This window comes from Macroventuria anomochaeta, assembly GCF_010093625.1.
Source record: "Macroventuria anomochaeta strain CBS 525.71 unplaced genomic scaffold BU25scaffold_34, whole genome shotgun sequence".
NCBI classification, from domain to species: Eukaryota; Fungi; Ascomycota; class Dothideomycetes; order Pleosporales; family Didymellaceae; genus Macroventuria; species Macroventuria anomochaeta.
The window spans coordinates 295,917-314,233 of NW_022985395.1; the positions used below are offsets into that span (position 1 = coordinate 295,917).

The 18,317-nt window shown below is 54.0% G+C and overlaps 9 protein-coding genes across 9 annotated transcripts; 6 read left to right on the forward strand and 3 right to left on the reverse strand.

The window, feature by feature from the left end:
- Positions 1–1,245: 1,245 nt before the first annotated feature.
- On the forward strand, positions 1,246–3,113 carry BU25DRAFT_477463 (tannase and feruloyl esterase; the record flags this gene model as incomplete). Its single annotated transcript, XM_033710975.1, has 3 exons — positions 1,246–1,738; positions 1,797–2,538; positions 2,584–3,113. The coding sequence occupies exons 1-3, from the start codon at positions 1,280–1,282 to the stop codon at positions 3,111–3,113; spliced, it is 1,731 nt and encodes a 576-aa protein (XP_033558071.1). The 5' UTR covers positions 1,246–1,279.
- A 432-nt stretch (positions 3,114–3,545) lies between these two features.
- On the reverse strand, positions 3,546–4,842 carry BU25DRAFT_169828 (GroES-like protein). Its single transcript, XM_033700812.1, has one exon. It carries the CDS (start codon positions 4,619–4,621, stop codon positions 3,626–3,628), a length of 996 nt encoding a protein of 331 aa, XP_033558072.1. The 5' UTR covers positions 4,622–4,842; the 3' UTR covers positions 3,546–3,625.
- BU25DRAFT_169829 (uncharacterized protein) lies at positions 4,843–5,440 on the forward strand. Its single transcript, XM_033700813.1, has one exon. It carries the CDS (start codon positions 5,064–5,066, stop codon positions 5,382–5,384), a length of 321 nt encoding a protein of 106 aa, XP_033558073.1. The 5' UTR covers positions 4,843–5,063; the 3' UTR covers positions 5,385–5,440.
- An 862-nt stretch (positions 5,441–6,302) lies between these two features.
- Positions 6,303–7,654, reverse strand: BU25DRAFT_169911 (uncharacterized protein). The gene has a single exon (XM_033700815.1). The coding sequence runs from the start codon at positions 7,246–7,248 to the stop codon at positions 6,511–6,513; it is 738 nt and encodes a 245-aa protein (XP_033558074.1). The 5' UTR covers positions 7,249–7,654; the 3' UTR covers positions 6,303–6,510.
- BU25DRAFT_169832 (multi protein-bridging factor 1) lies at positions 7,505–8,729 on the forward strand. Its single transcript, XM_033700814.1, has 3 exons — positions 7,505–7,693; positions 7,816–8,049; positions 8,114–8,729. Exons 2-3 carry the CDS (start codon positions 7,882–7,884, stop codon positions 8,426–8,428), a joined length of 483 nt encoding a protein of 160 aa, XP_033558075.1. The 5' UTR covers positions 7,505–7,693; positions 7,816–7,881; the 3' UTR covers positions 8,429–8,729.
- A 377-nt stretch (positions 8,730–9,106) lies between these two features.
- On the forward strand, positions 9,107–10,171 carry BU25DRAFT_433928 (phosphoglycerate mutase-like protein; the record flags this gene model as incomplete). Its single annotated transcript, XM_033708826.1, has 2 exons — positions 9,107–9,238; positions 9,293–10,171. 2 exons carry the CDS (start codon positions 9,107–9,109, stop codon positions 10,169–10,171), a joined length of 1,011 nt encoding a protein of 336 aa, XP_033558076.1.
- A 125-nt stretch (positions 10,172–10,296) lies between these two features.
- Positions 10,297–11,725, reverse strand: BU25DRAFT_414051 (eukaryotic translation initiation factor-like protein 3 subunit). Its single transcript, XM_033707187.1, has 3 exons — positions 11,538–11,725; positions 11,005–11,475; positions 10,297–10,956 (listed from the first exon to the last, which is right to left on the reverse strand). The coding sequence occupies exons 1-3, from the start codon at positions 11,647–11,649 to the stop codon at positions 10,517–10,519; spliced, it is 1,023 nt and encodes a 340-aa protein (XP_033558077.1). The 5' UTR covers positions 11,650–11,725; the 3' UTR covers positions 10,297–10,516.
- Positions 11,726–12,752: 1,027 nt separating this feature from the next.
- Positions 12,753–14,272, forward strand: BU25DRAFT_349118 (uncharacterized protein; the record flags this gene model as incomplete). The annotated part of the gene is made up of 3 exons (XM_033703233.1): positions 12,753–12,892; positions 12,939–13,467; positions 13,517–14,272. The coding sequence occupies 3 exons, from the start codon at positions 12,753–12,755 to the stop codon at positions 14,270–14,272; spliced, it is 1,425 nt and encodes a 474-aa protein (XP_033558078.1).
- A 287-nt stretch (positions 14,273–14,559) lies between these two features.
- On the forward strand, positions 14,560–17,935 carry BU25DRAFT_414053 (FTHFS-domain-containing protein). The gene is made up of 2 exons (XM_033707188.1): positions 14,560–14,937; positions 14,995–17,935. Exons 1-2 carry the CDS (start codon positions 14,814–14,816, stop codon positions 17,688–17,690), a joined length of 2,820 nt encoding a protein of 939 aa, XP_033558079.1. The 5' UTR covers positions 14,560–14,813; the 3' UTR covers positions 17,691–17,935.
- The last annotated feature ends 382 nt before the right edge of the window (positions 17,936–18,317 follow it).

The following is an 18,317-nucleotide window of genomic DNA, read 5'->3' on the forward strand; positions in this document are numbered from 1 at the left end:
GCAGATTCAAACCCATATTGGAGTCCTCTCTTACCTGTGTTGTTACAGTCACTTGAGTTGCTCCACTGAGAGTGATGATCATACTGAGTATTGCCAACATGGCCCACTGCTCGGGTTGATCAATACTACAGTTCCTTGGCTCCTCTTGTATCGTTGCGTAGTCCTGTTTGTTCAGTGTTGTTGCAGGTTGCCCTTTGATTGTAACAATTACAATTCAAAACACACTGCTTCACCATGAGAATGAAGGCCTTAAAGAGGCTCTCAAGACAAAGAAGAAGCAGAAGAATAAGAGCAAAGTCCTTAACTTTCAGCATACCAAGGAGGAGTACTATGGTGCAGCAGTATTCTACTCACCTCACCAAGTAGAGAGAGCATGTGAACTTGAGAGGACCAAACAACAAGAACAAAAGGCAGAAGAACTCAGAAAAGCTGAGATGGCTCAAATGAGGCACGCCAACAAGATATACAAAAGAAAAAATGGCTCAAGAGCGATGTGAATAGCAGGCAAGAGAGAAGGAGCGTGATCGGGACAAGGCAGAGAAGGCTCAGGAAGTAGCCGAGCACAAAGCTGAAAAACAATGTCAAAAACAAGCTCTTGATGCTGAAAAAAGTGTCCAGTTGCCTAATCAAGGCAAGCGCAAAGCCTTACAAGCTGCAGCACTCAGAAAGAAGCAGAATCGTGGTGCTGTAGGTAGTTGTACTGCTGCCGAGCGCTCCCCATCTCCTCCGCCCAAAACCTCAACGTGTGGCCGCAAAATCAAGTTTCCATGTAAATATAGATAGTAAAAGTTTGTTGTATAGGCCCGTGGATCAATCCACCAAAGATTCTCGCAATAATAGCTATTGTGGGTGGCTCTACAGCTCCATTTTTGACTGAGTATGTTGGGGTGATTCGGCGCATCACGCGAATGGGCGCATCACGCGCACGGACACGGTAGTGGTGCACAGACTGATACTGGGTAAATACTCTTCCAATAGGAATGTCTACCAAAAAAGCTATCTGAGCCACAGACTACCTTGCGCGTCCATTGCGTGTATTTACACTACTCAAATGAAAACCGCGGCCATTGCGTCGTGTTTGCGTGGTCATGAACCTAGATTCCTTGCTTGACTAAATTGCAGGTGAACGCATACGTTGACAGCAACCTCAAGATGCACTAGTATACGATGGCTGGAGGAACTTGATGAAGTTATTATCTACCTACTTAACACAGTCATTATCTACCTACTTAACCCAGTCATTCACTCTTCTTCGCTTCTCTAGACACGATTTCACGCTATGTCGCTCTCCACTCTCTGCACCGTTTCGAACGTGCAGGCAGCTCTCCCGGTGGACGGTACCCTCCTCGGTCTCAACCTGCTCCCTGACACCGTTACTGCGGGCGCTGTATACAATGCTTCCACTGGCGGAGGTATGACGGGCGGCACTAGCGGCGGCGCTACCTACACCTACTGTAACGTCACCGTCAGCTACACTCACACCGGCAAGAACGACACCATTGCCCTCAAGTACGCCTTCCCTGAGCCATCCAACTTCAAGAACCGTTTCTACTTGGACGGTGGAGGTGGCTTCTCTCTGTCTTCGGATGCTACTGGTGGTCTTACAAATGGTGCTGCCTCTGGTGCTACGGCAGCTGGCTATGATGCTTTTGATTACAGCTACGATGAGAAGGTTCTTTATGGCAACGGATCAATCAACTGGGACGCTACCTATGCTTTCGCGTATACCGCTCTTGGAGTACGTATGATCAAATACCTCCAGGGCTTACTATGACAAATGCTAATGCGCCGCGTAGGAGCTTACAAAGATTGGTAAACCGCTCACTCAGGCGTTCTACGGTCTGAACGACACCAAGATTTACACCTACTTTGAGGGGTGCTCCGATGGTGGTCGTGAGGGCATGTCTCAGGTTCAGCGCTGGGGTGAGGAGTACGATGGTGTCATTGCCGGTGCTCCTGCCTTTCGTTTCGCCCAGCAGCAGGTCCACCACGTCTACCCAGCCACCGTCGAGCAGGTCATGGGTTACTTCCCTCCCCCTTGTGCTCTCGATAAGATCGTGAACGCTACCATCGCCGCATGCGATTCCCTCGATGGCCGTACCGATGGTGTCATCTCCCGTACAGACCTCTGCCAGCTCAACTTCAACCTTAGCTCCTTAATCGGCGAGTCCTATTACTGTGCCGCTGAGTCCAGCAGCTCGCTCGGATTTGGCTTCAGCAAGCGCCAGATGGGAGGAGGTGCTGCTGGTAGCCAGTCTTCCACCAAGCCTGAGCAGAACGGCACCCTCACCGCTGACGACATTGCTGTCGCTCAGGCTGTCTACGACGGTCTTCACTCTTCTGATGGCAAGCGCGCGTACCTCTCCTGGCAGATCGGTTCTGACCTCGGCGACGCTGACCCAACCTACGACAATACCACCAGCTCCTGGAAGCTCAACATCCCATCTACCGGCGGCGAGTACGTCACCAAGTTCGTTCAACTCCTCGACATCGACAATCTTGAGAACCTGGACAATGTCACCTACGACATGCTTGTTGGTATATATAGGCACCATTCTGTATAGGTAAACAAGACTGACAGAGCTCTAGATTGGATGAACACTGGCATGATCCGCTACCTCGACTCCCTCCAAACCACCGTCCCCGACTTGACCCCCTTCCAGTCCTCCGGCGCCAAGCTCCTGCACTACCATGGCGAATCCGACCCCTCAATCCCCGCCGCTTCATCCGTACACTACTGGCAGTCCGTTCGCTCCATTATGTACCCGAATCTGACCGACGCCGAAGCCCTCGAAGCCATGAACGAGTGGTACCAGTTCTACCTGATCCCCGGCGCGGCGCACTGCGGCAGCAACTCCCTGCAGCCCGGCCCTTACCCGCAGGATAACATGGCTACGATTATCGATTGGGTTGAGAATGGGATTAAGCCGAGTCATCTTAACGCTACTGTTTCGAGCGGTGATTATGCAGGTGAGGTGCAGCAGCTTTGCCAGTGGCCGCAGCGTCCTCTTTGGTCGGGTAATAGCTCCACTTTCGATTGTGTTGATGATGAGGCGAGCATTGACAGCTGGACTTACACTTTCGATGCTTTCAAGCTTCAGCCCGTTTGGTAAACACAGTTCAGTGAAGGCCTCCAGAATCGGCGTCTTCCGATAGACTCTTGACAATATTTGATGCGAGCATAGCGCATGTGTACCAAATTTCATTCCAATTCAAGACTTGTATATTACATTCCTCCTTAGTTGAGCAGCACTACCTTATAAATCAAGTGTTCTGACTCCAATGCACGCCCTCCGCCAACGAATCATACGAAACCTACCAGGAGTAGAGCATTGTGGTCACCTTGAGCGTGCTGATAAATTTGCTAGAGAAGCTGCAGCCGCCCACAATCTTCTGGGCCTGGTAATACAAATATTCATGCTTCTTGAGCTCGAAACCTGAAGTGGAAGATGAGATGAGTAGCATCGTCCAGACGCCTATACGATCACGTTACGACAAAATAGAAATGTAAGATATTGGTCATGATCGTGTCTATTAGTCTATCTGCATAAGGCGCTTTTCAACCCCACGCCTTTCAATGCTACGCTAAACCATACTCTTCAAATTTTGCCCGCCCGCCAACAATTTATTGGGGTTTGAGGACACCACGGTACCTCATCTTGCCATCCCTCAGTGTGGACATAGCATCAGTGATACCATCCTCAGTCATGGGGAACTCCATAACGATGGGCTTGATGCTGTGCAGAGCAGCGAACTCAAGCATGTGACGGTGGACCGATCGTGCAGCGACGACGGAACCTTGGATAGTAAGACCGCCACTAATGAGACCCATGTGGGGGATCTTGAAATCACCCGCGTCAACAGTGAGAGGGAAGATCTTGCCGGTGGGTGCCATGACGGGGAGCATGAGGTTCCAGTCAGGCGAGACGGAGGTGGTGACGAGGAGAGCGTCAACCTTGCGGCCAATGTCAATCTTGTCCTTGCCCTTCATGGCGATAAACTCCTTGGCTCCAAGTTTGGTGGCCTCCTCCTTCTTGTTCTCGGTTCCGGAGAAGACGACGACGTCGCAGCCCATGCGAGCAGCGAACTGGATGGCAAGGTGACCGAGACCACCGACACCCATGACACCAACACGGTCGGTGGACTTAATGCCGTATGTGTAGAGGGCGTTGAAGACGGTGGCACCACCGCACATCAGAGGAGCGGCATCAGCGTCGCTGAGACCCTCGGGGATCTTGAAGAGGAAAGCCTCCTTCCAGACGGCGTGAGAAGCGAAAGATCCCTGGTCGAGGTCGGCAGCACCGTACATCTGGCGCTCAGAACAGTAGGTCTCGCGGCCAGTCAGGCAGTACTCGCAGTCGCCGCAAGAGTCGTGTTGGTATCCCCATCCAACGCGGTCGCCCTTCTTCAGATTCTTGACGTTGGGTCCTGTCTCCTCAACAACACCGGCGCCCTCGTGGCCGAGGACCATGTCTGCTGACCTGTAGTGCTCATCTGTGCCGCAGAGACCGGAGGCGGTGACCTTGACGAGGACCTGGTCGTTCTGGAGATCGCCCTTCTTGGTCTCGCTCTTGACGATCTTGCCGTCCTTGGAGCCCTTGAAAACTGTGAATGAAGGCATGTTGATGTGGTGTGATATGGTTTAGGGTATCAAAAACAAACGACTTTTATTGTAAGTAGTCGTGAGTGCAGTTGAGTATGTGAGATGGGCTCAGGGCAATGAGCGGAGTGTTGCCATATATGAGGGTCAGCGCACGTCTCTATGATCGAAAGGCTCCACTTCGAGCATGGCAAAAGCTCCACCACAAACATGACGTCGCAGAGCTCATGGTCCCGGAATTAGCCACTGTGTATGCTCAGATCTTTACAGATCCGGCGCATCGGCCGCCGCTAATAGTTACCTTCGCATAATGACTGAAGCAAAATCTGGAGACTCCAGGGATAGTCGGCCAATCAGACTTCTTAGATACGGAAGTGCCGGGCGGGAGTTTCGAGATAATTCTGGCCCTCGATATCTTGTCCAATCGAAGCTTGCGGCTCAGGTCGTGCACTGATCAGTATCGATGAGGCTGGCACGACCGTGGTGTTGTTGTGCTTGTGTCGTGCTTGTAACAAATCCATCGTATGATGTAATTGGCTGGGATTGTGCACGCCCGAAGGATTTCAGAAGGCCCCGAAAACTTCGGTCTTTCCTTACCAAAGAGCCTCAAAGCTTGGAAACTGTTCAAAGAATTTTTGCTTTGAGCGCCGGTATGGACTCCCTTTGGCATGCGAGATGGTCAATCCGGTTAGTTTGCGGGAGGACTTTAGCCCTATCTCGCGGCAGTTTTGTCAGCACTGGCAGGGTTGAGTATGGAGTATGGAGCTGCATCTTAACTCCGTGAAGTTGCACAGCGCTTGTTTACTCAACTCAATGAAAACTGTACTTCGCCGTTAGCAGCTGCAGCGGCCGATGCTGTGCGCATGTGCAAAGTCCGTGATACTTACGACTAGATATGCAGATGCTACATACATGCAAGAGAAGGGATGGCCATGGGCTAGGCATTGACTGAGGGCTCGAAGGCCATGCTCCCTCTGAGACATCCGGAACGAGATGCACCGACACCACGGGAAAGCGGATGGCAATGGCACTGCATCTTGATTTGGAGAGCGTGAGATGGACCGGGCAGCCGTACAGCGCAGTAGTGCTGACCCAACCACGAAATGGTTCAGACTTGCATTTCCTAGAGGACCGTTTTCACAAATGCAGATCTCGAAACCATGTTACCAACCTAGTGGAAAAGCTTTAGGAAGGATAGATCTGATGATAAGTGGAGAGGCCATAAGGTAGAAAGATACGCACTGACTTGTAGACAGAGGATCTGAGCGTCAAATGCTGGGCATGAGTGCGGGGGGTGATGGGTTACATGTTTTTGCAGTTGGAAAGTGTACAGAGTGTAAGCAGGGAAGTGACATTGGAGGATCCCAAGAGTCGATTGATGAGGGGAGGGAGACACTCAGGGTCGAGAAGGAAGGCAGAGCATATGAAGATGAAGACCCGGTTGGGTAACAATGTTGTCCTCGTTCTTTCGAGATGCTACTGTACTAGTCGGTGAACCTTACAGGCCCAGCCGCGCCTGTTTGACGGTAGTGAATTATTAACCGATAGAATTCTGCGTGTTGACTGCGTATGTGCTGTTCGAAGCACCAGCGCCTGTCCAAGATATCTTCCAAGGTATGTATGGAGGGGCAGACACCCAAGCATTAGATCAATAGTACATGGAATGCTTCGAACGGAGTTCAATCTGCTCCTGAGAAGTGCTGAACGAGTGTGTCATTGAAATAGACGAACGACGTTCGCTGGTGAGGGTGATGCTGGAATCACAGGTAGATTCAACAGTTTTGCAGAGGTCTGTGAATCTGCTACTCGTGTTTGGAGACTACAAGGTTGCTTGCTGCGGTTTTTGGCCAGCCCTGCACACGCACAGACAGTTGAAGTCTGCGTCTTGACATGGTCGACGCATTCGTAAATCACCCCAATCGAACGTCAGCTCGTCCCAAATTTCGATCGCGCGTGTACTCTTGACGAAGACTCCGTGCGTAGGACCGACCCGTGTGAAAAACTCCTCTACGCTTGGCTCGCAAGAGTGGTCTGCGAAGTACAGCACACTGCGGTGAGCTGACGCGTTGAGTCAGGCATTGATATCCTGACTGTATCCAGAGTTTTATGTTGGAAAGTCGACAGCGAACTAACGAACTCGGACCGTCATCGGCGCGGCTGGCATGGGGTGGAGCATCCCACATAGCTCCCCGACGACGGTACCAGCTAATAACCTGTCGCCGCGAGGAAGCCCGAAAAACGCCGGCTAAGGTTCCGTCGGGATCGAACGAGCGTAGCTCGAGGTTCGTGGAGAGATGTTGCGTTATTCTGTAGGTAGCGATGGAGCACGAGCATTGGCCAGTCCTGCCGCAAGCCAGGCAGGGCATGTTGGCGTATTCCCAAAGACTTGGCCGGTGAGCGTCAGATAACTGAGGAGGCCAGGCCGCCTCGATTGGCCACTCTGGAGGTCTTCGAGCATCTCGACATTCTGCTTCGTTCCAGATAATCAATAAAGCCCGGATAGGGTACTGCACGTGTATGGAGTCGTCTACACGCCAGGTTGGTATAGGACCGCTATCGACATCGTTGGCTTCTTTGTGGAAATGCATGCCGTCAGTGGTGGGTGGTGAAGACATTGTTGGTTGATTAGTGAACAAACACTTCGCCATGATGCCTCATACCGCAAGACTGAAAGCAGAGTGAAGTTGTCCACGGTGCAGGCTGCAACGCGCACGCATATCACGGCATTACTACTTTCACTGGGCTTGCAAATGAGTGATACATGCCTTCGAGGTAATCAGTGACTGCCGTTCGCCATGCGCACAGGCGGGCAATGCTACGCACGAGGCGACAAGGTCATCTTCACAATCGTAGTTGTGATATGAGATATCGACATTCGATTTAGGTGTTGCAATAATCAGAATGATTGCACCAGCCACACTTCGAATGTTACTCGTGATGGGTGAGATGAAGGGCGCAAGGGCTGAGGACTGAGATGGAAGGTGCTCGAAACATTGGAAGCGCACGGGCCAATTGTGGCAGTGACGTTGTGCGCCCGACTTTTGTGAATCATCGCCGCCGAAGATCGAGAACACGACACGCTCTTCATAAAGTGTAAGTTCGCCCGAGTCCCAAGGATCCCTTCAGATCCATCTACACTCACCCAATACCACCTTTACCGCCTGACAAATCAACGAGCAAACGCTCAGATACAAGAAGCTCACCCCCACCTCCAGATTATCACTCAGCCGTCCCACACGACACACACATTTTCTCACCACCACACGCACACCATATCCAACATGTCTGACGACTGGGACTCCGTTACCAAGATTGGTAGCCGTACTCGTGGTGGCGCCGCCGGTCCCCGCGAGGCCGTTGTCAAGGGCAAGAGTGCGCTGAACGCCGCCCAACGTAGCGGTGCTGTCATTTCGACAGACAAGAAGCAGTACACCACCGCCAACACTGCCGTAAGCACTCCCATCAACCTGGTGGCAACACTCACCTCCCAGACTTCACACTAACGCTTCATAGTCCGGTAACACAGAAGGCCAGCGCCTGACCAAGGTCGACCGCTCAGACGACATTATAAAACCCAAGACCGTTGGTACCGTCGTCGGACAAGCCATCTCCAAGGCTCGCTCCGAGGCCAAGAACGACAAGGGCTCCACCATGACACAGAAGGACCTCGCAACCAAGTGCAACAGTACGCCTACCATCATCGCCGACTTCGAGCGTGGTACCGCAGCGCCCGACCAGAAGCTGCTAGGCAATATGGAGCGCGTGCTTAACGTCATTCTGCGTGGTGACAAGATCGGGCAGCCCAAGTTCCCCAACAAGAAGAAATGAGTAATCGTAGACGGCTAGAGTCGCGCTGAGTCGCGGCTCTTGGGTTCGACTGCTTGTCAGCTGCGCACGAGTGCGAGGGATCTTGTCTTTGGATTAGCGGGCGTTAGATGGATATCACGGTGGAGGAATATCAAAATGGCATGCTTACGCTGGAATAGCTCACAAGCCGGAGGTCAGATTGCCACATCAGCCTTGCTCTGACATGGGCAATGGGTATGGACGTTTAGATACTAGATGGATCTATGACTTACGACCCAAAAATACGTCCTGACCTTTATGACGCTTCTCTCCATCACACGTGTAAAGAACAGCACCAGCTACCTTGCAATAACTCGATCATGTAACATTTGCTCACACTTGACCAACACCGTCCGTGACTTGTTGCAAGGATGTAATTGGCCCAAGCCGCTAGCGTCCAGCTCTACGTTTAATGCCTATCAACCTCCACTTCGTCACCTACACCTAGACACACCAGAACCGTGATATTTCACGCTGCTTCACAGTTTTACACATCCTGCATGTGATGTTAACTCTCTCCAACTCATACAAAGACCAGGTCTGCAGCATTGGCATCTCTATGTACTCCCCTGTTCTCATTCCACCACTATAGATCACATGCTGACGATTACCAGACCTATCTTCCTCCTATCGACCCTCATAATCTTTCTCTTCTACACCATGTCCTCAGACATCTCTCACAGCATCCCCGTTCCGGCTTCTTCGCCGCGTAACTTCCACTTCAAGTATACCGTACAAAAAGGCTTCTTTCTGCAGTCTGAAAACTCGACTGACGATACTACATTTGATTTCGTAAGGTTAACTGTTCAAATGGGTACGGGTTTGGTTTGGTTAACGGTGTTGCAGAAGAAGCAGAACTTCGGTCTCATAGAGCGTGTCTACCCCACAGATAAGCAAGAAACGGATGAGAAGATATGGCCACGATTCGAGCGGTACATCCGCTCCATAGCTTCATCTGCGAAAGAGGGGGAGAGTTTCAAAGTGCTGTTCTTGGGTAGACATGGCCAAGGTTGGCACAACGTCGCCGAAGCAAAGTACGGAACCAAAGCTTGGGACTGCTACTACTCCTTCCTCGACGGCTACGACAACCTCACCTGGTCCGACGCCCTCCTGACCCCCGTCGGTCAACAGCAAGCCCGCGACGTCAACACGCTGTGGAAAGAGCAACTCCAATACGGCATGCCAGCCCCAGAGACGTACTACGTCTCCCCACTCACCCGGACCATCGAAACCGCGGATCTGAGTTTTCAAGACCTGGAACTACCACAGGGGAAGAAGTATAAACCTTACATCAAGGAACTCCTGCGAGAAGCGCTGGGCGTGCATACCTGCGACCGGCGAAGCACCAAGACCCAAATCTCTCAATCCTTTCCTCACGTAGCCTTCGAACCCAACTTCTCAGACCTCGATCCGCTGTGGGAAGCAAACTACCGCGAGCCCCGGTCCGCACGCCGGTACCGCCTCGCTACCTTCCTCGACGACGTGTTTGCGAATGATGACGGTGTGTTTTTGAGTTTCACCAGCCATTCGGGCGCTATTGCGAGTATACTGGAGGCCATTGATCACCGAGCGTTCAAGCTGGAAACGGGGGGTGTGATTCTGGTGGTGCTTAAGGCGGAGAGGGTGGAGCGAAAGAGAGAGGTTCCGCCCAAGGAGCCGAGTGAGGCGCCGCCTATGTGTGATGGGCCGCCGGGGATGGAGGGGAACCATGTCAGTGTTGGGTAGATATGTTGGTTGGATATACCGGCTGGAGCGAGGCAACAGACAATTATAATATGCTGTGTTACAAGCTGGACCGCTTTGGTCGCATGCACTCAAATTATCGGGAACGGACACATAATGCTGTACTCCCAGTGCGCTTTGATATGGTGTTTCATTTCGGCGTACATCGCACTGATATCGAGTCTATCTGCAGGTCGCTCTCAAGAACTTTTGAGAACCTTCAACCCAACCGGAACCGGAACGCCGTTGCATGCATGCACCACTCCAGACATCCCTCATAACATCCCTCTCCTGGTACATTACAAGTTCACTTGCCCACAAGTTCTCCTTGCTCACAAGTTCTCCTGCTCACAAGTTCGCCTGCTGCTGCGCCGCCTCCCTCTCAACCTCATACTTGAAGTCAAAGTACGGCTTGTCGAAGTGATGCACGCGCACGTATCCGTCCTCACCACCGGAGCAGTACGAGGTGCCCTGCGGGTGCACGGCGACGTAGTTGAGAGGACCGAAGTGGCCACGCACACGGCCAATCTCCTCGGCGAAGATCTTGTGGTAGAAACGCGCTTCGAATTTACCCTGACGGGCGGAGGTGGTTGTGACGTCCATGGCGGCCTGTCCTCCACCGAGGATAACGTAGTCCTTTACGGGGGTGATGGCGGCGCTGTTGAGGGGTGTGTCGGCAATGTATGACTTCAGGACGTCGAGGGTCTCGACATCGAGGAGCTTTGCCGTCTTGTCCTTGGAGGCGGTGATAAAGTATGTGCGGTCTGCTGACCACTGGAGATCGGTGACTACCCTATGTTAGCGCCCTGTCGTAGCCCCAAACGCATTATACGCACTCTGCATGTCCGGCTCGTGCACGTCGTAATTGCTGCTGAGCAGCTCGCCCGTCTTGCCGTCCCACTGTGTCACGGAGCCGTCCTCATGGCCCGAAATGATGTACTTGGCGAGGTAGGAGAAGCCGGCAACGGTTGCCTTGCTCTCATCACAGACTATCCGCAGAATCTGCTCGTCGCTCTGGGTAGCCTCGACGTCGGGGTTGACCTCGTATACGACAATGGTGGACAGGTGCCCAGAGCGCTTCTCTGTAACACCGAGCAGCTGCCTGCCGTCGGGCGAGAACTCGACGCGCTTGATGGATGTGGCGAACTCCCAGGTCTTGAGCAGCTTGCCTGTCTTGACCTCCCACAGACGCATCGTGTTGTCGGCGCCACCGGTCGCGAGCAGCTCAGAGGTGGGGTTGACGTCGACGGTCCACAGGGCTCCGACGTGGCCGTGGTATGTCCCCAACCGCTCGCCATTGTGTGAATCTGCGTCTTGTCAGCGGGCTGCACTCGTTCTGCCTGCGCTGGCTGCTGCATGGGCTACTGACACCATGCGCACACAACATGGTCCTTGGAGACGGAGAAAATGATGTCGCCGTCGGGGTTGTATTTGACCTGCGTGAGCGCACGCTCGTGACCGGAGAGAAGAATCGGCCTCATGTCTGCGGTGTGTGTAGGAGCGGAGGGGGCGGTTCGACGGGAGGGCGGTGGCCTTTGTAGTTGCGGTGACTCTCAGACTGCCCTGCTCGATTGTTCGAACCTGTGGGATGCGAATGTGCTAATTTCGTAGCGCTAAACCGCATGTGCCCCGCATTCGCCCAAGACGTCTGCCAAACAACGCGACTTCATCACCACCTGTATTCGCACATGTCAAACCTCAAGGTCAAGAACCTTCTGGATTAAGACTTGCTGAACACTTTTCCGGAGCCGACAATGCCTTTCAGCATCAAACCTGAACCTCTACACGCTCTTCGATGGACATCTTTGCCTCCCGCTACAGTGCATCTGCACATCCAAACTTCCCAGGAACTACTGCGAAGGATCTCTGACTCACTGGCGCCTTCCATCACACAAGCAGGGGCTCGGTCGTATCTCAGCCGTCATTTCATTTAGGCATCCCGTGAGTCACAGTTCAACATAGGAAGCTCGCCTCATTGCATCCTACAGTCGCTCCTTAGTCTTTGCCTTGTTTCATCCTCTCAAGATATTTCTATGCTTCTCGTCCTCATGCCGGTCAAGAATGAGCTCGTATTCTTTCTCCTTTCTTTTGACCAAATCCTGGGTTCTGCGCTTGGCGTGGATTTTAGCACGAGATATCCGCATTTGCACATGTCAAGGTTGCATGGTTCAGATCTGCTTGTTCTCTGCGTGAACTGTGCATGCAATGTGTCAAGGTGACGAATTCCGGTGGACCTGGTCGACGTGCCTTCCTCATACCACCTCCTAGCAAACATCACAGATCGCGGAGCGAAGCACTGGCTCGCACATCCGCAGATGAGACTGTGCTCCTCAAACGCATTCCGTCTCTACATTTTTCGCCCACAAGCAGTCTGTTTGGGTCTCGAGGTGAAGCACCGTTGGGATGAATACTTGGTGACGCTCGCCTTGACGCAAACGGTCTTGCCTTTTGCATGTTCCACGCGCTTTCAACGCCACACCTTGAACCCTCCACCACCAAGCTAACCTTACTGACCACAGCTACTGGCCACAGGTTATAGGTTTCAGCAATAGCAGCAGTAGCAGTCGTAGCACAGTGCGACATCATGGCTAACCTTGATACACCAGATGCAGTGATAGTTTCGACCGCACTTGGCCGTCTCGAGAAGCTCAGTACTGACGAATACATCATATCCTTCGGTCCCAACGACAGACAATTCTTCGCTACCCCCAACGGCTACTCCGCGTAAGTCATGCTGTTTGATCTCGTGAGGGATGCTGATCGCAAGTAGTACCCAGCTACCAATGACGGTTCTGGGCCACATCTCGGCCATGCCTGTCAGAAAAGTCACATGGGCGTCATACGGATCTCGCCCCGACTCTTGGTTCTTTGCATACGAGATGGATGATGGCACCTCCACGTTCCGTGCCGGCACGGGCATACCAGCAGCACTACGCCAATTCATCGACAGGATCAGCCAAGTACCCGACCTATGCTCAACTCTACGTGTACAGCTTGGCAATAACGACTCTTTCGTCGCATGGGCCAAGACATCATGGGCAAGTTATGGGATCCCAAGAGCACTCGAAGCGGAGCTGTGTCAATTGAGCTCGGCGCACATGAGATCAACCACCGTTACCAGAGGATCCCTGAAGGGTACATTGAACCGAATCACATGGCACGGTGCCGGATCGTACTACGTTGAGGGCCAAGAAGGCTACTTCTGGCATTTTGAGGCAATTACTACACGCGAGGCTTGGATCAAGCTCTGGTCAAGGAAGAACGCGACACCGAGTCTCGAGGAGCTATCTGAACTGGTGGTGAGTGTTTAGGACTGACATGTCATCAGTATAGACTAACACAGCTCAGCTCGTCGCTCTGGACCCACATGCTCCCGTTGGAGAGACATTCGCTTTCATCAAGAAGCAACACGACGCACAAGAAGCGCCATTCGTCATCAACTTCTACCAAGACGCCGCGCACGCATTGGAGACCCCTAAGGCTGCACCGGAAGTTCAAGAGACACGCCTTCAGCATATCGAGCGAAAGCCTGAGAAGCCCAAGCTCTTTCGGTGGGCCATCAGCAAGCGAAACGGGCGTCCACACCCAGGAGAGTCATGGGAGCTGGAGCTGAAGGAGGGGCAGAAGGTCAAGGTGTGGGACCATATGGGACGAGATTGGCATATCGTGGAAGGGCGAGGAGGGACCAAGGGCTGGGTGCATGGCACTTGGCTCGAGTTCTGTGGGAGCAAGGTGCACAAAGACCCGCGACACAACTATACCCTGTTCCAGGATGACATGCGCAAGCTGCTCATCCCCGGCCAGCTGCGTGAGTTTCCACCGCTCTGCGAGTACATGAGTGTCTGCTCCAACGCCGCATGCGAGCCACTGAAGGGCGGCTCCAAGCCGGGCATCTGCATTCACGACCTGCAGACGCTGCTGGAGGGTTCTGGGTGTTATTCTTATGAGTGGCTCAAAGAAGAGAGGAACGTGTGGCACCCAGACAAGTTTGCGAGGTACTGCCACCCAGAGCACAAGGAGCACCTGAAGACCTCCGCACAAGAGGTCTTTGTGCTGTATGGCGTCCTGATGGACATGTCTAGCCAACAAGAGGACGAGGAGTAAGGCGTTCTGGATATCTCATTCTGGCGACGACATGGTGTCGGAGGAACGTCAATTGGAGCACGATAACGAGCCGTTAGCCCTGGTTCCTTACTTTCGCATCTCCACCCCTCGTCCCTCTATCGCTGTCAAGGTGTAATCCATATCAGGGCCTCCTACCCTGGGTTAGTACGTAATGCGAGGCCGGCGCGGCAAAGTTTCGCACTTTCGCGTCGGAGCGCACTGAACTCGTTCCGCACAAAGAGCGAGCTGGGACGTTTTTCAACATTTTTTGAGTCATGTCTTTCAGGTAATATCTTGCAGTGCATCTGTCGACATCTCGCAGCCCTCCGCCTAGTTTGGAAAAAGATACGCTGGCTTGGCCCGGTTTGGAAGGACGATGAATCCGATGTGCGGCGCAGGACGCGCTGTGCTGAGAACCCGTGGATTGCCGCATACAGCTACCCCGCGATCACAAAATTCACAGGTAGCTGCACCCCGCCATCGCTTTTATACCCCATCGATTGTGCGCGCAGTCAGGCACTTCTCGAGTACGCGGTGCATCATGACGGCGACCAAGATTGACGGCACGGCGATTGCGAAGAGCATCCGCGAGAGGCTCGGCGGGTACATCAAGGAGAAGCAGGGCGTGAACCCGCGGTACCGCCCGAGTCTGAAGATCGTGCAGGGTAGGCATCACGTCCATTGGGAGGGCAGTTGATAGTAGGAGTGCTGACACTGTGCAGTCGGTGACCGCTCAGACTCCTCCACCTATGTGCGCATGAAGCTCAAGGCCGCCGAGGAGGCCAACATCGACTGCGAGCTCGTCCAGCTGCCCGAAGACACGACGGAGAGTGACCTGCTGCACCGCGTACATGCCTACAACAACGACCCTGCCGTCCACGGCATCCTCGTCCAGCTGCCGCTGCCCAAGCACATCTCCGAGTACGAGATCACCAGCGCCGTCGCCGACGACAAGGACGTCGATGGCTTCGGCGCCGCAAGCATCGGCGAACTGGCCAAGCGCGGCGGCAAGCCTCTGTTCACGCCCTGCACGCCCAAGGGCGTCATGGTGCTGCTGGAGGAGGCCGGCGTGCAAATTGCAGGCAAGAACGCCGTCGTGCTCGGCCGCAGCGACATCGTGGGCAGCCCCGCTAGCTACCTGCTGAAGAACGCCGACGCGACCGTCACTGTCTGCCACTCCAAGACCGCCAACCTGCCCGACATCGTGCGCCAGGCCGACATTGTCGTTGCTGCCATTGGCAAGGCGCAGTTCGTCAAGGGCGACTGGCTCAAGCCCGGCGCCGTTGTCATCGATGTGGGCACCAACTTCATCCCCGACTCCAGCAAGAAGAGCGGCCAGCGCCTAGTCGGTGATGTCGACTACGAGTCTGCCGCCGAGGTCGCCTCCCAAATCACCCCCGTCCCCGGAGGTGTTGGTCCCATGACCATTGCTATGCTGCTGCAGAACCTCGTGGATTCCGCCGATGCCACCTTCGACCGCCAGACAAAGCGCAAGATCACCCCGCTGCCCATTAAGCCTGAAGACCCCATTCCCTCCGACATTGCTATCTCACGCAAGCAGCACCCCAAGCACATCACAACCATCGCCAAGGAGGTCGGCATCCTGCCCCACGAACTGGAGCCATATGGTGCCACCAAAGCGAAGGTCGACTTGTCTCTGCTGAAGCGTCTTGAGCACCGCAAGAACGGTCGCTACGTCCTCATTGCCGGTATTACCCCCACTCCTCTTGGAGAGGGCAAGTCCACAACCACCATCGGTGTAGCACAGGCATTGGGCGCACACCTTGGCAGGATATGCTTCGCCAACGTCCGTCAGCCCAGTATGGGACCTACATTCGGTATCAAGGGTGGAGCTGCCGGTGGTGGTTACAGCCAGGTCATTCCCATGGACGAATTCAACCTCCACTTGACTGGTGACATCCACGCCATTACAGCCGCCAACAACCTGCTCGCTGCCGCAATCGAGACCCGCATCTTCCACGAGAATACACAGAAGGACGCTGCCCTGTACAAGCGGTTGGTACCTGCGAAGAAGGGTGGACGCGAGTTCGCACCTGTCATGTTCCGTCGCCTGAAGAAGCTCGGCATTGACAAGACCAACCCCGATGACCTGAACGAGGAGGAGATCACCAAGTTCGCCCGCCTGGACATCGACCCTGAGACCATCACATGGCGCCGTGTCTTGGATGTCAACGACAGGCATCTGCGAGGCATCACCATTGGCCAGGCACCCACCGAGAAGGGTCAGACCCGCGAGACCGGCTTCGACATCTCCGTCGCCAGTGAGTGTATGGCCATTCTCGCGCTCAGCAACGACCTTACGGATCTTCGCGAGCGTCTCGGCCGCATGGTTGTCGCCAGTTCCCGCAGAGGTGAACCAGTCACCTGCGACGACATCGGTGCTGGTGGTGCTCTAACTGCCCTCCTCCGCGATGCCATCAAGCCCAACATGATGCAGACCCTGGAGGGAACCCCTGTCTTCGTCCACGCCGGTCCCTTCGCCAACATCTCTATCGGCGCGTCATCCGTCCTTGCCGACAAGCTCGCACTCAAGCTTGCCGGTACCGAAGCTGGCGAGAATCACGACGAGAGGACCGGTTTCGTCGTCACAGAAGCTGGATTCGACTTCACCATGGGCGGCGAGCGCTTCTTCAACATCAAGTGCCGCTCCTCCGGCCTCGTCCCGGACACCGTCGTCATCGTCGCAACCGTCCGCGCCCTCAAGGTCCACGGCGGCGGTCCTGAGATCAAGCCCGGCGCTCAGCTCCAGGAGTGCTACCGCACCGAGGACATCGACATGCTGCGCAAGGGCTGCATCAACCTGAAGAAGCACATCGCGAATGCGCGCTCTTACGGCGTCCCCGTCGTCGTCGCCATCAACAAGTTCGCCACAGACACCCAGGCCGAAATCGACGTCATCCGCGAGGAGTCCCTCGCCGCCGGCGCCGAAGATGCCATCCCCGCGAACCATTTCGCCGAGGGTGGAAAGGGCGCCAAGGACCTCGCGGAGGGTATCATCAAGGCCTCCGCGCAGCCTAAGGACTTCAAGCTGCTGTACAATCTCGACAACACCGTGCAGGAGCGCATGGAGGAGATTGCGAAGAAGATGTACGGCGCCTCTGCTGTTGAGTTTAGTGAGCTTGCGCAGAAGAAGGTTGATACGTACACCAAGCAGGGTCTGGGTAACTTGCCTATCTGCGTGGCGAAGACGCAGTACTCGCTTTCTCACGATCCGGCACTCAAGGGCGCGCCGGAGGGCTTCACTGTTCCGATTCGCGATGTTCGTATGGCCGCTGGTGCTGGGTACTTGTATGCGCTGGCTGCTGATATTCAGACTATTCCTGGTCTGCCTACCGCTCCAGGGTACCTCAACATTGACGTTGATACCGAGACTGGTGAGATCGACGGCATGTTCTAGATGACCAAGCGCAGCAAGGTCCTTGGGAGCCTTACGAGTCCTACGAGATCGTGGAGGTAGTCACGTGGTAGAAGAGGATGTTTTCAACAACTTGACGTTCTTCAGCATATGGCGTTTACAGGATGGGGTTGGGATATGATATTGTAGCGATATTCAACACTTGGATGCATAGCATGGGGAGGTCTCCAAACATCAACCAGATAGATCTCAAAAAGGGAAGAAGAAAATGATACTCATAATCCGTTCATAGTTCTGTGATTACCTCCACGCTTTAGTCTATGCATCAATGCTGTCTCACTGAAGTTCTAGTTCCGTTGTCTCTTACTGAACACCGAATACCTCCAGACTGCCATGACGGACATGGGAATCGCAAATTGCAGATTCCTACTTTAGACACTCCCTCCTCTCAGCGACCACTGAGTACCTCCAGCCTCCCGCTTCGACTCGTCTATCCCTCCGTTAGCCCTGTCCTCCAACCTCGACTCGCTTCTTGACACAAACACCACTCCCCATTCTTCACCACAGACCCAGCCCAAGATCTCATCACAAAGCTCCCTGCTTCGCGTTTCCTTCCTCTCCCACTTTGATTCAGTATATATTCTTTTCAATCCAGCTACCTTACATAAT

What these genes read in the sequence shown, in the direction of transcription:
- BU25DRAFT_169828 (XM_033700812.1), bottom strand. Translation starts at nt 4,621, where the DNA reads ATGCCTTCATTCACAGTTTTCAAGGGCTCCAAGGACGGCAAGATCGTC.
- BU25DRAFT_169829 (XM_033700813.1), top strand. Translation starts at nt 5,064, where the DNA reads ATGAGGCTGGCACGACCGTGGTGTTGTTGTGCTTGTGTCGTGCTTGTA.
- BU25DRAFT_169832 (XM_033700814.1), top strand. Translation starts at nt 7,882, where the DNA reads ATGTCTGACGACTGGGACTCCGTTACCAAGATTGGTAGCCGTACTCGT. An exon ending in ACACCACCGCCAACACTGCC is followed by an intron (nt 8,050 to 8,113) that starts GTAAGCACTCCC and finishes AACGCTTCATAG; the next exon opens with TCCGGTAACACAGAAGGCCA.
- BU25DRAFT_169911 (XM_033700815.1), bottom strand. Translation starts at nt 7,248, where the DNA reads ATGGCGAAGTGTTTGTTCACTAATCAACCAACAATGTCTTCACCACCC.
- BU25DRAFT_414053 (XM_033707188.1), top strand. Translation starts at nt 14,814, where the DNA reads ATGACGGCGACCAAGATTGACGGCACGGCGATTGCGAAGAGCATCCGC. An exon ending in GAGTCTGAAGATCGTGCAGG is followed by an intron (nt 14,938 to 14,994) that starts GTAGGCATCACG and finishes GACACTGTGCAG; the next exon opens with TCGGTGACCGCTCAGACTCC.
- BU25DRAFT_414051 (XM_033707187.1), bottom strand. Translation starts at nt 11,649, where the DNA reads ATGAGGCCGATTCTTCTCTCCGGTCACGAGCGTGCGCTCACGCAGGTC. An exon ending in CCATGTTGTGTGCGCATGGT is followed by an intron (nt 11,476 to 11,537) that starts GTCAGTAGCCCA and finishes GACAAGACGCAG; the next exon opens with ATTCACACAATGGCGAGCGG. An exon ending in GCACGAGCCGGACATGCAGA is followed by an intron (nt 10,957 to 11,004) that starts GTGCGTATAATG and finishes AACATAGGGTAG; the next exon opens with TCACCGATCTCCAGTGGTCA.